At 38.3% G+C, this 17,114-nt stretch overlaps 2 protein-coding genes across 2 annotated transcripts in view; one reads left to right on the top strand and one right to left on the bottom strand.

Annotated features, from left to right (window-relative positions):
• SPTA1 (spectrin alpha, erythrocytic 1) overlaps positions 1–5,473 on the top strand; it is a 99,258-nt gene extending 93,785 nt beyond the window's left edge. Inside the window, exons 49-51 of the mRNA XM_072647345.1 lie at positions 49–195; positions 1,321–1,465; positions 5,142–5,473. Of these exons, the coding sequence (XP_072503446.1) occupies positions 49–195; positions 1,321–1,465; positions 5,142–5,261 (412 nt within the window). The 3' untranslated portion in view covers positions 5,262–5,473. The remainder of the gene's footprint in view (positions 1–48; positions 196–1,320; positions 1,466–5,141) is intronic.
• A 6,261-nt stretch (positions 5,474–11,734) lies between these two features.
• Positions 11,735–12,676, bottom strand: OR10Z1 (olfactory receptor family 10 subfamily Z member 1). Its single transcript, XM_072638576.1, has one exon. It carries the CDS (start codon positions 12,674–12,676, stop codon positions 11,735–11,737), a length of 942 nt encoding a protein of 313 aa, XP_072494677.1.
• Between the last annotated feature and the right edge of the window lie 4,438 nt (positions 12,677–17,114).

Genomic DNA, 17,114 nt, shown 5'->3' with positions numbered 1-17,114 from the left:
GATACTGGTCTATGAAGAAGTATCAGTATTCAATATTTTCTCATCCAGACACTTTGATGAGACCTTGACTGGACGGCTGAGCCACAAAGAATTTCGGTCCTGCCTCAGAGGCCTCAATTACTACTTGCCCATGGTGGAGGAAGGGGAACCTGAGCCCAAGTTTGAAAAGTTCCTGGATGCTGTGGATCCTGGAAGGTAAGAAGGATAACAAGGATAGAAATGAAGGCAGCAATTGCAAGTCATCAGTAAGAAAGTTTTCAGAAATGATGGAAGAATAGATTCTTTACTTACTCACTGGCCTTCTCCTCTAAGTAGGTAGGATGAAGGAAATTGACAATATGTTTTGAGATCCTTAGTTGGCTCTGAGTCCCCTAATCCAGCCAGGATATCTGGAGATACATTCTAGACTCCCAAAATTAATTACCATAACAGAAATCGACATGGAGGAGGTGATAGTGCAAGTAGGAAAAAGAAGAAATTATGGTGGACAATGACAGGAGAGAGAGAGAATGTGAAATATACAGTCATTTTTTTAAATTATACTGTGTTATGGAAATGCTTATTTTATTCTATAAATTAAAAATAAAATAATTTTAAAAAGAAAGAAAAATGAAGTAGCAAGTGGGAGGATTTGCAGAAGGAAGCAAAGTTAATGTCAGCTATTAAGAATATTGTCAGCCATAATTATTAACCATGGCTTTAAGCTCTGTCCTATTCTTTAAGGGTAGTAGAGGAAGGGGAATAGATGATTCAGCCCCATCTATGAAGGAGCCATATTTGCTCTGGTCCTATACAACAATGGAATCAGAATGGAATCATTCCAATTCTGGAATCAGAAGTAGAAACATGAGAAAGGTAGAAGATTTCCATGGGGTGTCACTCAGGGAGCCACAGCAGTGGAAAAGTAAGATCTGTCCTAAGTTCATGGAGAGAGATGTTGTAGATTTAGTGAATGAGGTCAAAGATCCAGTTGTCAAACAAAATTTTAAAAGGTCCAGAGATGGAGGGGCCTGTCTGCTGGAAGGGACCTGAGGACATCTGACATCCTCATCTTACAGATGGTCACACATAGGAACAGTGTGTCAGGCAGCTCCAAGGGAGCAAACAGAGTTGAAAGTCAAAGACCAAGGTTAAGATCACAACCACTGAAATATGAAGACAGCTTTCATATTTTATCTTTGTGGTCAATCTTTCTCTCCAATACCTAGGAAAACCTAGACAAAAGTTCTTTAAGCCATGCGTTTTGAACTCGAAGGTGAATTATTCCTCTTAAGAAGGATATAACTACTAAAATATTCCCTTCTCATCCCTCTCTCCCAGAAAGGGCTACATCTCACTGGAGGAATATACCTCATTCCTGATTGACAAGGAGTCAGAGAACATTAAGTCCAGTGAGGAAATTGAGAATGGCTTCCAGGCCCTGGCTGAGGGCAAACCTTACATCACAAAGGATGATCTGAAACAGGTCAGACTCTACAAGCCATCCCTTCGTCTCCATTCCTGCACCTACCTTGCTTACACACCATCTGAATGTAGACCTCAACTTTCTCTTGCCTGACTTACTAGTATTACTGGTGTTTTTTTCTACCAGGTCATCCTACACATGACTGCTAAAATAACTTGGGTAATTGTAACAGCAAGAACCCCGGCACAGGAGAACTTGCTGTACAGGCTCTTAGATCTGCTTTTCTAAAAGGAAAGCAACTTTTGAGGGGTCACTGATCTTCTTTAATCAAGCACAAATATCATTCACTTAGTTCAGGGGAAAAGGTCAGCACCCTGAACTTCAGGGAAAATACAGAGAAATAAAGACCAAGAGACAGGGCTTCCAGCTCTCTGACCGTAAGCAATACATACATCACAGATCAACAGACAAATCCCACTGTCTGACCATTATATACACATAAATACATGCATACATAGTTACCAGAGAAAGAAGCACTAACAAAAGGGTTTTCAAAGCTGGGGGGCTTCTTAGTGACTAGCCAGAGTTTCATCTGGCCAAATAGACATTTCCAGTGAGTAAATCCCAAAACAAAACCTCATTTCAGAGGATTTACACGCTTTTCAGAGCCAAAGGGCATCACAATCCTTGAGAACCAATGCCTCATTAGACATTAACAAAAAGTGTGAGCCTTCTGTATCAGTAAGCACCCCAACATACACAAGGGGGCGCTATTACCATAGGTTCTTAGATCTGCGTTCATTAAAAGGAAAGGCAACCTTTGAGGGGTTAACAATCACTTTAATCAATCTCATGTATCTTTCCTTTAACCAAGTACATATATCAATCACCTAGTTCAGAGGAATCAGCACCCTGAACTTCAAAGAAAATATAGAGAAATCAAAGATCAACAGACATGACTTCCTCTGCCTGACCATAATTCAACAGTCTGGTTCAACTGTCTGATCATAGTTACCAAAGAGGGAAGCACAGACATCTGGGTTTTCAAAGCCAGGGCAGGGAGGGCTACTTAGCAGCCTCCCAGAGTCCTCATCTGACCAAACAAACATGTCCAATAAGCCCCAAAGAAAAGAATCAACTCAGAGTATTTATACCTTTTTTAGAGCCATAAAGCATCACAATCCTTGAGAACCAGTGCCTCATTAACAAAAGGTTTGGGCCTTCATACAAATCTTCCTTAATCAAACTCCCTTAATGGACCCATTAATGGGTGGGGAAGATCTTTAGTCACATTCAAAAAATTAACAATACAAATACATATACTGTTTCTCGTTAAAAGAAACTCTTGTTTCTCTACTGTACTCCTAGTAAAGACTCTTGATTGATAAAGGCAAGATTCAATCAGAGGCACTTAATTATACTAAAACAAAAATAGCAAAAGATCCTATTTTGCTTTCCATCACATCTTCCCACAAAACAAATCTCTCCTAATCAACCTTCCCTTAATGGACAGGCCCATTAATGGGTAGGAAAGATCTTTAACTTTCCCTAACATAATTAACGTTATAGTAAAACACTAAAAAGAGTTTTGGATTTAGAGAAAATATATATAGTTTTGTCACTTACCACCACTTGCTACCTTGCTCAAATCATTTACTTCTCTGGTCCTCAGTTTCCTCCTTCATAAAATGAGGGGGTTGGATCGCTAGATGATTTCTAAAATCTCTTCCATTCTAAATTTATGCTCCTATGAACTGACATTCACTTATGTGTCTCTCCTACACAAGAATGTAAAATATCTCTCTTTTGAGTGCCATATCAAATTTGAACCCTTCCACATTTTCTTTATAGATTCTCTAATTGAACCCCATTATCCTTGTTAGTTAATTATATTAATTTTTGTGATCAGTATAAGAGTTCATGTACATGCTCAGAAGCTCTGAACCCTTCTGCATTTACTTTAAAGATCACCATCACCACCACCACCCACACACAAATTCGACTCCATTACCCTTATTACTTAATTAAACTAATCTTTGTGATCAATATAGTAATTATTGGATACTCTCAAAAGATCTGAACCATTCTGTATTTGTTTTAAAGATTCCTCTCCCCCAACTGGACTCTATTACTTTTATTTATTAATTAATGATACTAATCTTTGGGATCAGTAATATCTATGATGAGCATGTACTCTCTAAAGACGTAACTAGAAGGCTCCTCCAATATCACCTGAGCTCCCCATTTTGTAGGTGAGGAAACTGAAACTCAAGAGAGACAAAAATGATTTGTCCAAGGTCCTACTTGCCTAAGCTCATACTAAGTAGAAGAGCCAAGGAGCCAGAGTCTTCCAACTCTATATCTAGTTCTAGTGCTGTGAAGGTCAATAAACTTCCCACACCCTGCACCTGAATTCCTTCTGAGCCCTTGTATGAGTCAGTCCCTTTCCCTGAGAAATTTTGCCCCCTCTCCTTCCTGGTTGTACTCTTGTCTTCTTTTGTTTTTGTTTGTTGTTGGTTTTGTTGTTGTTGTTTTCAGTGAGGATCAACCCAATTTTTAGATACTTAACTGGGTCAGTGATCACCCTATGTTATTTAGATGCTTCTTTATGAGTCTTCTATGGTCATTTGTGCACAAATTCTAATTTTTTCCTCTATGCTTTCTCACTCAGTCCCTCTAACAAGAGCTCTAGGCTGAGCACTGAAATGATTTCCAGAAGGAAAAAAAGAATGACTAAATGAAAAAGCATAGGTGATTATTATGAGTCAAACACAGTGGGAAGCCCTAAAAATACAAATTGAAAACTGAGATAGTCCCTGGACTCATGGAGGTCATATTCTAATCAGGGAGACAACAAATATTAGATAGTTCAGCTATAGAGTATATGCAAAGACCCTGCATTCTTAGGGTTATAGCACTGGGGTGGGTGGCAAGGTCTAGGAGTCCATAAGATATGTAATGATACAGATCAGATGAGAGTGAATTGGGTTTGGAAGGTATAGAAATAAATCTGATGATCAGGCCCCAGGAACTTTAGAATGGAAAAGCAAGAGAGAGGGTTAGCCTTGGTAATCCTAAAACCTCCTAGTAGTATCATAGTTGGTGGCTTCCTGCTTATCCCAGTAGTTTGAACAGCCATGTATGTTCCAGAGGTAGAGGTCCCTGTACACAATTCACTGGAAAGGTGGGTTGTAGACCTTGAGTGTCTGTGTGGAATAAAGATTATGGATTTTTTCCCATAAGGGTGAGGGTCACTATTCATTCAGGAAAAGGAATGGAGTGAGGACATTGGTAGGAAGATTAAGGAACAAAGGTACCAACACAACTTGTTCTACTAGGGTCCTGGTTGGGGAAGAAGGGGAGAGAGAAGGGATGAGGATGGAGGAAGTCATGGCTTCGTTTTCCTTCAGATAAGGTTGCTCCTTATCTGATTGGGGAGTCATAGAGGAAGTAGCAGACATTGAAAAGACAAATATAAAGGAATAGTTTACAGATTATTGCTTCCAAGTTTATGCAGTGGTCACTCACATATCAAGAAGGGCTTCTTGGATGAGATGAGTTGTAGGAATTTCAAGACCCTCTTAATTAATTTATAGGTATAGAGTTGGTGAGATAGGTCAGTGAAAGGGAAAATAGAGCTATCTCCCATATCTGTTGCCTCCTCCATCACTGGGCTTGGAGACTGAAGTAACTGTTTTCCCTAGAATGTTTACCAACATAGCTTTCTGTCTTCCAGGCCCTCACTCCAGAGCAGGTACAATTCTGTGCCTCACGAATGCAACCATACACAGATCCTCGTGGTCGTACTGCTGGCTATGACTACGTTGGATTCACAAATTCATACTTTGGTAACTGATGAGAAGATCCTGATATGGCTAGGGAAGGAGGAGGATGGGCAAAGAGTATATTTTATCCTGGCAAGAACCTGGATATTTCTAAGAACTCCAGGTTCAAGAGTAGTTTTAGTCACTGTGGAAAAAAAAGGAGGGAGGGGGAGAATGTGTGAGTGTAAAACCAAGATCTCCCTTTGTAATGGGATGACCTGAATTAAAGTCCTACTGATGCAAACTGGTATTTTGTGCTTTCTAGAATTAATGGATTCATGGCTAAGTACAAACAGTTCTTTATTATCCATAAAAAAGAACAAGTTGGTATGGATAATCATCAAATCATTTCCATTTAATACTGGAACATATATTTTTTTTTACCCTTGGCATATCATTATAAGAGAGTATATTACCTAGAGGAACTTGATGAGGGCTGACAAAATAAATGATCACATCTTTAAAACCATCTTCCTCTGGAAGGTGGAAACATCTCCAATGATACCACAAGATGATTAAGGGCACCTGTTCAACTGTGTGTGAGTAGGTCCCTTGAACCATTGAAATCTCACTGAGGACAACTAATTGAGTCAAGAAAATTAAATACTGGAATCATAACTTTGGGTGGGCCCACAAAATAGAGCAAGTCAATGTGCCAAAGATGAGAGAGATCCTGAGAGAACTAAGCATAAGCAAAAATCAGACTAGACTAGGGTCCTTGGAAGAAGGTAAGTCTGACTTACCAAAATGCCTACCCTTATCTGATCCCAGATATATGTGAGTAGCTAGAGGTAACTATAAAAAAATGAGTACTCCTAGCCTGCACCTGTAAGAGCAAAGAGAAGTTCTACTTCAATTTCTAGATCTAGCCTCTTATGCAAGGAGAAGGCTCTATCTTGAATAGCATTCAGTTACTTGACCCAGTATTCTGGAACGAATTGGATTTCCACTCAAGAACCCAAGCCAAGCCTTTAGCAGAAAAGAATAGCAAAGGAGCAAACTTGGAACCTTGGCCTTCACTAATGGCCTCCCAAATGCAAAATCTCCTTTTATAGAAACCCTAAATCTTAGGGTAACACTCTAAGTCTGGTAGATAATACTGCTCCCTCATGGAAGGTGATACTATGTTCTATACTAAGTTTTGGGGATACAAATAAGAATAAAAGAAAGTCCCTGACCTCAAGAAATGTACAATTTAATGGGAGAGGTGATACCACAAAAGGAAGCTGAAAAGAGGAAGGAGGATGGCAGGAAGGAAGCTGCTTTTCTTTTTCCTTTGGACCAAAGTCATCTTTATAGGCCTGAGTACAAGAGATCAAGACAAATCCACAAAAGTCATCCCTCAGTCATCTTCAATAACATTTCAGTAGGTCAGTAGTCCAAGAGTAATCTCAACATCACATCAAAGAGATGTCTTTGATGACACAATCAGCATGTGAAATAGAATACAAAGCACTGAACATGGTGTCAAAAAACTGAGACAATCCTGGCTCTATGACTTACTGCCTGTATGACTTTGGATAATTTGCTTCTCCTTTTTAAGCCTCAGTTTCCTCATCTATAAAATGAGGGAGCTAGATGATTTGCTGGTCCCTAAGGTCCTTTTCAGCCCTCAATCCATGATTTCAGGATGTTGAAGTAAAGTCAAGTCCTTCTCTTCCCAAAGGAGATAGGTATCTTCAGAGACAAAGCGTATCATTTTATTGTACAAGTCCTGGTCACATCCTTCACATAATTCTGCTGCATTACTGAAGTACCTCATAAATTACAAAGCACTGTCACGTATGGTCTCTTTTGATCATCTCAACAATCATGTGGGCTAGGCAGACAGGTATTACTTTCTGCATTTTCCAAAGATAATGAAAAGGTATTTAAAAAAATAGAAAAGTGATTTACTGATGCTCACACAGCTAGCAAACTGTGGAAACAGGTCTCAGACTTGTGCCTTCTGCTTCCAAGTGCATACATTGCAAACAACATAATGGACCTACTGATTGAGATCCCAATGCTGAGGCTTTGTCTCTGGTTTTTTGCTAAATGTTTCCATGATCTCTGTTTCACAATTAGATTGGATGGAATTGCCTTTCAGAATAATACAAAACCCTAGCCTAAGAGTGTTTATCTCTCTATTTGTCTCTCTGTCTTTGTTTGCCTTTCTGTCTTTCGCTCTTTCTTGCTTCTGTCCCTCTGCCTTTGCTACCTCTCTCTGATTTTCTCTCTCTTCCCTTCTTTCTTTCATACACAATTGGTACCCACAAATGGACATAGGAGCAGAGGATAATAGAGTTAGAGCTGAAAAAAGACCTTAGACATCATAACCATATTTTACTGCTGAGGAAACTGAGGCATGGGGCAATTAAATGAATTGTCCTTGGTCACACAGCAAATTTCAAAGATAGGATTTGAACCTAGGTCTTTCTGACTCTAATCTTCCTGATCCCAGTATACCACACACTGTTGTTGTTATTGTTCAGATCAGCCATTTCTGACTCTTTGTTACCTGTAGAATTTTCTTAACAAAGATTGGAGTGATTTACCATTTCATTCTCTAGTTATATACAAGCAGAAGTTAAGTGACTTGGCCAGGGTCACACAGCTGGAAAGGATCTGAGGTCAGATTTAAACTCTGATCTTTCTGACTCTAGACCCTGTGCCCTATCCATGATGCCACCCAGCTGCCTCATATCTCACATAACTATGTCATAAAAAGTGAAAGAATAAAACACCTTCTAGATCTTCTAGTCTAAGCCCCACATTTTGTCAGTAAGGAAACAGACTTGGAGAGTTTAAGTACAATTTACAATTTTATTTAAATGAGAGGATTCTGGGAAGAATGTAGAGTAGATGAGAAAATTCCAAGCTCTCAAGTTTTCCCCCCACAAAAGAGATGAACTAGTGCCTCAGGGTGAACATAGAGTGGTAAAAATAAGAGTAAAGAAAAACTGGGGTCCTCCTGGGACAACTGAAGAAGATCTGAAGAAAAATCTCAACATGAGGTTTGGTCCCTGGGAAGAATAAACACCTTCAGGTTAGAGCCTATGTTCCCATAAACAACAAGCAGTAAGCCCTGGCATTAGTTGGACTGGGAAGATGCTTCAGCCCAGCCACAGGAACTTTTACCCCTGAGACAATGAGTAGAGTAAAGTGTCTGAGTGGGAGAAGATTGCCAGACCCAGCTGTGCTACAGAGACCAGCCAGGGTAAGAATGAACCAGCACAGGCCTAGTGAGTGCAGAAGCAGTGGGATGGGGATGCCACTGGCTGTGGGCACTTACAGGAGGGCTGAAGCTCTTGGTTGTAGTACCAGGCTGGAGGGGAGAACTGAAGGAGTATCTGAGGCTAAAGGCACTATCCCCCATACCCTAGGACTAGAGGTGATTATAAAAATTTATTTATTACAAATAAAAAAAAATGCACAGACAAAGGAAAAAAAATCCATCCACAGAGAGTTACTATGGGAACAGAGAAGACCAGGGTTCATCTTCACAGGAGGATTGTGAAGCAAAGAAACCCTCTTCTATCCCAAAGAACAATGCTAAATGGTCACCAGTCCCCCAAAAAACATCATAGAAGAACTTATAAAAACTTTAAAAATCAAATGAGAGAGTGAGGAAAAAACATAAACAAATAAAAGAAAAATACAAGAAGATTATGAAAAGAAAGTAAACCACTTAGAAAAGGAAATTCAGAATCTCAAGGAAGAGAACAACTCCTTGAAAACCATAATTGTAGAAGGGGAAGCCAGCAAAATTATAACAGATCACACATTTAAAACAAAATATAAAGAATGAAAAAATATAAGAGAATGTGAAACATAAGGAAAACAACTGATCTGGAGAACAGGTCAAAAAGAAAAAATATAGGAATAATGAGACTCCCTGAAAGTTATGATTAAAGAAAAAGAATCTTCACACAATAATACAAGAAATAATGAAAGAAAACTATCCTGAAGCATTAGAGCAAAAGGGGAAAGTAGAAATAGAAAAAAAAAGAAGAAGAAATCCACCAATCCCCATCTAAGAGAGATCCTATGAGGAAAACTTATAGGAATGTTATAGTCAAATTCCAAAACTCCCAGCTCAAGGATAAGATATCACAAGCAACAAGAAAAAAAAACACTTTACATATGGCAGTGCCACAAGTAGAATCACACAAGACCTAGCAGCAACAATACTGAAAGACCACAGGTCTTGGAATACTATACATCAAAGAGCAAAAGAACTATGATTCTCACTGAAAATATACTCAGTAAAGCTAAGCATAATCCTGAATGAAAAAAAAAAAACATGGACATTTAGTGAACTGTCAGACTTTCAGGATTTTGCTTAAAAAAAATCTAGATTTCACATACAAGAACCAAGAGAAATATACCAAAGACTAATTACAAGGGAATAAATAAGGACAGACTATTTTTTGTATATAAAATGTAAAAGAAATGTCTAAGTTGCTCTTAGTAATTGGATAGTTTGTAAGAATGATTGAGATAGACCTGAGTATGACATGATTTTAAAAAGTTAAACTGTTTAGCAATAGCTAAAAAGAATAATTATCTTAAACAAATATGGTACAAGAGGAAGAACCAACACAAAGGAATTAAATAGCAGAGGAAGGCTGTTAGTTCAGAAAACTTACTTTCATAGGGAATGGGTTTAAGAAGGAACAACACATATATATCCAGAAAAGTACAGAAGTCTTCTAAATTCAGAGAGTAATATGATGTTAAGAGGATAGGGAGTGGGGAGAGGGTAAGGGAGGGATCTTTAGAGGGGAAGGTGAGGAAATAGGTCAAAGGGGAATGTAGAAGGGTATTTAGATCCATGAGAATGGGAGGATAAGGGAGGGATCCTTGGAGGGAGGGGTAGGTCAAGTAATAGGAGGGCAAGGTAGCATGTAGAAGTTAAGTAGAGGAGTCAGCAGGGACAGGAAGTAAGAGAGATATACATAGACATAAAAACAAAGATCAGGAGTAGAATCTGTTAGGGAAAGTATATGTCTCTATCTGTATGAATGCATGTATATTATACATGTATATGTGTATGTATATAGCTATATTTATATATGAATAAATGCACCCTTCATCGTAGCCTTCTGGAGTAGGAGGAAGATGCAAGGGGGAGAACAAAGTAATGTATTCAAGTCTAAGGTCAATACAATGGAAAAAAATAAAAATTATTTAAATAATCCTCTAGTAAGTGTTCTGAAGCCCAGACTGAGAAGGTAGCTAGAAGAGTATTGGGAACTAACCCTTCGAGGGTAGAGATCTGCCCTTCCAAGAATCAATGCCCTTCCAAGAATCAACTCAATGACAATGAATGGGTACCCATCATAGAAATGGGGCTGGAAGTGGAGTAATATTGGAAAGGAGATGAGTGGAGTTGGATAGAGAGATTATCTCCTATACATCTCAGCATGACGCATGAAAAAGGAGTAGAATCCACAGAGAATCAAATTATCAGAGTAGAGCTAGAAAGCACCCTAGAGATTATGTAATCCTTTCCCTTCATTTCACATATAAGGAAATGGAAGCCCAAGGAGGTAATGTGCGGCTGAAACTGAAAAATAAAACGAATAATAATAACTAACGTGTTTTTTATGCTTTATGATTTTCAAAGCACTATATATACACATCTCATTTAATCTTCATAACAACTCTGCCTTGGTTGCTACAGGAATTGTTATACTCATTCTGTATGTGAGGAAATAGAGTTCAAAGATTAAGTAATGTGGTTATCCAGTTGGCTAGTATCAGAGCCAGAATTTGATTACAGGTGATGAGGTTGTTACATAGGCAGCTTGCCTTTTCCATTCCAAGTCATAGGATCATACATTTGGAATAGGAAGGGACCTTCTTGGAAGTCATTTATTCTGACCCCTCATTTTATAGAGCAGGAAACCATAGCCCAGATATTAAAGCAATTTGCCCAAGGTCACACAGGTGGTAGACGGGAGTGCCTAGACTCAAATTCAGGTGTTTGGACTCCACATCTAATGTTCTTTCTTCTGTATCACATGCTTCCAAGCAGACTCCAAGAGTTTACAAGAGTAATTATGGGAGGAATCCATTCTCCTTTAGAATGAGCTGGAAGCAAAAGGGTAATTGTCTAAGTCCCAGACAATTCAATGGTTTATATCTTGAAGATGTGCCCAGCCTTCTAAGAAAATTATCCCTCTCAGGCCTTCCACAATAATAGCTTACAATTCTCTATCACTTTAATGTTTGCGAAGTTTTTTCTCACATTACCCCTGGTGCAAGTATTTTTTATCACCATTTCACCGAAGAAGAAAGTGAGGAACAGAGAAATTAGATGCCCATAGCCACATAGAAACTAAGTCTCATGATTGTGATTCAAATTCAGTAATTTCATCCAACAAATATTTTAAAATATTTAGTGTTCTCAGTTTTGGGGGTACAAAGAAGAAAAAACAGTGCCTGCCTTAAAGAAGCTTACATTCCTTTCCATCTTGAGCTTTCTGTCTAATAAGATCTTTGGCTGCCTTCATTGCTCTTATCTTTTGCCCAGAAGTTTCCCCTGGAGGGCATTCTTAAAGGCAGCCTGGACAGCCTGGTTCCTCAGGCTATAGACTATGGGGTTGAGGAGTGGGGTCACTACCGTGTAGGTGACTGCAATGAGTTGATCACGCTCCAGGGAATAACTAGCCTTGGGCCTAAGGTACATGAAAGAAGCACAACCATAGTGCACAATGACCACAGTGAGGTGGGAAGCACAGGTGGAGAAGGCCTTTTGCTTCCCTTTTGCTGAGGGTATTCTCAGAATGGTCACCAAGATGTTGACGTAGGAGATGGTTATGAGTGAAAAAGAGACCAGGAGGACCAGAAGGCTGAGGATAAGGATCCCCAGCTCACTCATGCTAGTGTCCCCACAGGCCAGGCTCAGCACTGGGGGGGTGTCACAGAAAAAGTGATGTATTTCATGGGAGCCACAGAATGGGAGTTGGAAAATAACTAGTGTCATCCCCATCCCTACGAGATACCCACTAAGAAAAGAAGTGCCAACTAGTTGGGTGCAGAGAGTGGGGTGCATACGGCTAGCATAGTGGAGTGGGGCACAGATGGCCACATACCTGTCAAAGCCCATCACTGCCAGGAGGAAGCAATTAGTGCAGGCCCATGAGGCAGAGAAGTCCATCTGGATAGCACAACCCATGTAGGAGATGGCCTGGCTCCCAACTGCCAGATTTAAAAGCATCTTGGGGATGATCCCCAGAGTGTAACAGGTTTCAGAGAAAGAGAGGACAGAAAGGAAAAGGTACATGGGGGTGTGAAGATGACTATCCAGCTGAATGATGACAATGATGAAGACATTGCTGGTCAGGGTGATGAGGTAGAGGAAGAGGAAGATGGCAAAGAGCAGGAACTGCAGATTCCCAAAACTGGAGAAGCCCAAGAAGACAAAGTCCCTCCAAGTGGTTTCATTCCACAGTCCCATCCTGAGTATGAGGAAGAAGAGAAGGCTTTCCTCAGAGTGTGTCTGACTCTGTACTCTGTAAGGGATACCTACCTTATCAATGAAGCTAGGGCTCACTGCAAGAGGAAGATGGGGAGTCTTTTTTCCCACAGCCTGTGGAGTCCTAGGGATGAAGAACTGGCTCTAAAACATTAGCCAAAACTTAGTGTTATCTTTTATGTAAAGGCATATAGTTATATTCAAATTAAATACATAAATACACATGCACAAATAGACTTATGCCATAGAACTAAAATCATAGCTTGTTAGGAATAAAAATTTTCTTAGAATCACCTAATCCAACTCCTTCATTTGCAAATGAGAAAATTAAGATCCAGAGAATGACTTGCCCAAGATTACATAAGTACTTTGAGAAAGAAACAAGAGTCATTCCAATTTAATAATAATACTCTTTTCACCCTTCTGCTTCTCTGGACACCCACAGACTCAGAACAAGAGACTGTTCATCATCACAGTCAAAATACATTTCAGAGACATAGAATTTATTACTTTTGGCTTCTCTTTATTTTATTCTCTTTGGGAGGGACCAGGGAATAAAGTGAGAGGGAGATGCTGAGATCATTATCCCCCTTGCTTCCTGTTACAGAGAGAATACCCGAAGGGTCTGAGGGGGCTCCAGGGCCCAAGTTGGCTGAGAGCCCAGATCTGCTGACTCCCCAACTCAGTACCCCAGTAATCAGACTCTGCTGCCTCTAGAATAAGCGTTTTCCATGCTGTGTCAAAAGCCAGTGAGAGACAATGAATGGAAAGAGCACTGAATCTGAAGAAAGATAATCTCAATTAGAATCCTCCTTATTTTTATTATTTCTGTAACCTTGGACAACTCTCTGGACTTGGATTTATTTTTTTATTTATAAAATGACATGGTTGGGGCAGATCATCTCTAAGGTCTCTCTCAAGTCAAGGTCCTATGACTCTGGAGTTCCATATGATAGGACTGACCCACGAGAACACTGTTATGCTTTTGATGGTACCCTCCAAAAGTATCTAATATGAAATTACATATGAATGAACAAAAACTGATTATGTATAGCAGCATTTTTTACTACAAAAATAGATTTGATTGTTTCTGTTTTGCTCCAAAATTTCCTTAATCCCCTTTACTCCAAGAAATATGCCATGTACCCAGTCTCTCTAGACCAGAATTTTTCAGTTCTATCTACTTCAAGTCCCAAAGTGTTCCAGTGCCAAATTAGTTTGGGAAACGCTGCTCTAAAGAATTTGCCGTGGTTTGCATTAGGACTAAGCTGGAGGAGACCTCTCTGTTTACCTGCAGAGGCCTGACCTCTCATTTTCTGCTCATTCCAATACCTCCGTGGCTATGACCACTACTACTAATAGCTGTAAATGGTGGACCTAGGGCATCATCCTACAAATTCTTGCTCTTGAGGGACTAAGCTACATTTCCATTTGTTAGTAAAGTCTCCTCATGCTTCTCCAGACTCACTTGTAGATTATATCAGTTGCCAGACAAACAAATTTATTCTCCGAGGACTCCCCATCTCCCCTAATGTGGATTTAGAAGCTTGCTCATCATCAGGGAATATCTTTTAGGGGAAAGGAGAATATACAAAAGGTGAACAAAGAAATAGGAATTGACTGTTTCGGGCTCCAACACACTCAATAAGAGGTCACCTAGTTTTTATTTAAAGACCTCCCCTTGAGGGAAAAAATCCACAAACGCTTGAATCAGGACATTCTTTTTTCTTTTTCTAATAGCTCTAATTGTTTGAAATATTTTGCTGCCATAAAAACAAAATGGTAAACTTCCACCAATTACTTACTTGGTCTGATAGATCAGGGTTTGGGAGAACAATGCTAATCTCCCTTTTACAAATAGCCCTTCAATATTTGAATATAACTATGATATTCCTTCTAAGTTATCTCTTCTTGCTTCAATTGATTTGCATGTCTCATAGACTCAATGTTCTTCACTCAAGCTACTCCTTTTTTTGTTGGCTTCTCTATGACTTCTCTTCTTTGTCAGTCCACCTTCCCTCATTTTGTCAGTTTCTCAACCTCTAATATCATAAAACAGAAAGTTTTACAAGATCAATTAGAGATATGTATTGTCTTTCAATCCCATGATTTCTGGATCCCCATGGATACTCTTTGTCTTAATCCAAGAATATGTTTCTATTACTTTCCACTCCTAAAATGAACTTATATCTAGCAAGTAGAGATTGTACATGTATACTGGTTCTTTAGTTATAATTATGTAGCTTATCTTATATGATCAGCATTTCTTTTTTAATATGTGTGTATTTAAAGATAGCTAACATTTATATTGTGCTTACTATATGTCAGTCACTGTGCTGAGAGATTTACTTTATTATTATTTCATTTGATCCTCACAACAACACTGAGAAGTAGGTACTATTATTATCCTCATTTTATAGATGAGGAAATTAAGTCAAATAAAGGTTAAGTGACTTGCCCAGTGTCACACAGTAGATGTCTGAGACTAAATTTGAGCTCAGATTTTCCTGACTCCAGGCCCAGTGCTTTATCCATTATATAACCTAGTTGCTATAGATAGATAGATATAGAATATCTAATATAATTGTGTAATTGTTGTAGTATATTATACACAATATAGTATGTATAAAAATTATATATTATACTATTAAAATACATATGTCATAATAAAATAGTGTGGTGTATATACGCATATATATGTGTGTGTGTATGTGTATGTATGTATATATATTTATATACATATACATATACATAGAAAGCTATTTGGGGTATTTCATTACATCCCAGGGGCAAAAGAGATCATAAATATCTTAGGATCATAGATTTAAAACAGAAAGAAGCTTTCTAGGCTGTTTAGTCCAAGTCCTTTTTAAAGAAGAGGAAACTCAAGCAAAAGGATGCAAGGGGTCATACATTCTAAAACTGCAATGAACCTAAAAGACTGTCCACTCTCATATCCTTATTTTTCAATTAATATTTCATTTTTCAATTACTCATAAAAACAATTTTTAGCATTCTTTTTTAGGATAAATTATCTCCCTCCCCCCAGATGAGAAAGCAAGAAATTTGATATAGGTATACATGTGCAGTCATATAAAACATATTTCCATATTAGTCACAGACAAAAAGAAAACCCACACAAAATAAAGAAAGTAAAAAATAGTATGCCTCAATCTGATTCATACCCCATTAGTTCTTTCTCTGGAGATGTATGGCATTTCTCATCATAAATCTTTTGGTATTGTCTTAGATCTTGATATTGGTGAGGACAGCTGGGTTTTTCATAGCTGATCATCATCGTACAATATCACTATTACCATGGTTGGGGTGTATGCTGTCCTGTGATAGGGGAAGGGAAAGATGGGGAGAAAGTTTGGAATTCAAAATCTTGTGGAAGTGAACATTGAAAACTGACAATAAATTAATTATATTTAAATAAATTTTAAAAACATAAAAAAAGAAAAGAACACCTTTAAAAACAGACTAGACCAAATGGTATAAGAGGCAAAAATGTCAGCGAAGAGAAGAATGCCTTGGAAAGCAAAATTGGACAAATGGAAAAATAAAGGGCACAAAAATTCACTGAAGAGAAAAACTCCTTAAAAATAGAATTGGCCAAATGGAAAAGGAAGTCCAAAAACTCAGTGAAGAAAATAATTCCTTGAAAATTATGATAGACCAAATGGAAGGTAATAACTCTACAAGAAATCAAGAAACAATAAAACAAAACCAAAAGAATGAAAAAAAAGAAGACAGTGTGAAATATCTCACTGGAAAAACAACTGACCTGGGAAATATTTTAAAAATTATTGACCTGAAAGACACTATTGAAAAAGAGCCTAGACATCATCTTTCAAGATATTGTCCAGGAAAACTGCTCTGATATTCCAGAACATGAGGGTAAAATGAACAATGAAAAAATCCACTGATCACCTGCTTAAAGAGAACCCAAAATGAAAATTCCCAGGAATGTTACAGACAAATTCCAGAGCTCCCATGTTAAGAGAAATATTTCAAGCAGCCTTAAAAAAGAAAAATTAAATTTCATGGATGCAAAGTTTATCAGTTTTGACATTAAAGGATTACAGCATTTGGAATGTGATATTCTGGAAGGCAAAGGAGCTAGAATTGCAACCAAGAATAACCTACTCAACAAAACTCTGTATAATCCTTCAGGGGAAAAATAGACATTCAATGAAATAGAGGACTTTCAAGCTTTTCTGAGGAAAAGACCAGAGTTGAATAGAAAATATGACTTTCAAATACAGGATTCAAGAGTAGTATTGGAATAACAGCCATAGCCCAATTGATAAAATAAGTACAATTAGTTTTCAGATGAAATTATCAAAGCTCTCTATAGCCATACTGTTGTGGTATAAGAAATGATGAGCTAGATGCTCTAAGAAAAACCTGGAAAGAC

Source organism: Notamacropus eugenii, chromosome 2, assembly GCF_028372415.1.
Source record: "Notamacropus eugenii isolate mMacEug1 chromosome 2, mMacEug1.pri_v2, whole genome shotgun sequence".
Taxonomy (NCBI): Eukaryota; Metazoa; Chordata; class Mammalia; order Diprotodontia; family Macropodidae; genus Notamacropus; species Notamacropus eugenii.
This window is presented reverse-complemented; position numbering and strand designations above follow the sequence as displayed.

Bases quoted from the DNA above. Each gene is read 5' to 3' on its own strand.
- OR10Z1 (XM_072638576.1), bottom strand. From the start codon at position 12,676: ATGGGACTGTGGAATGAAACCACTTGGAGGGACTTTGTCTTCTTGGGC.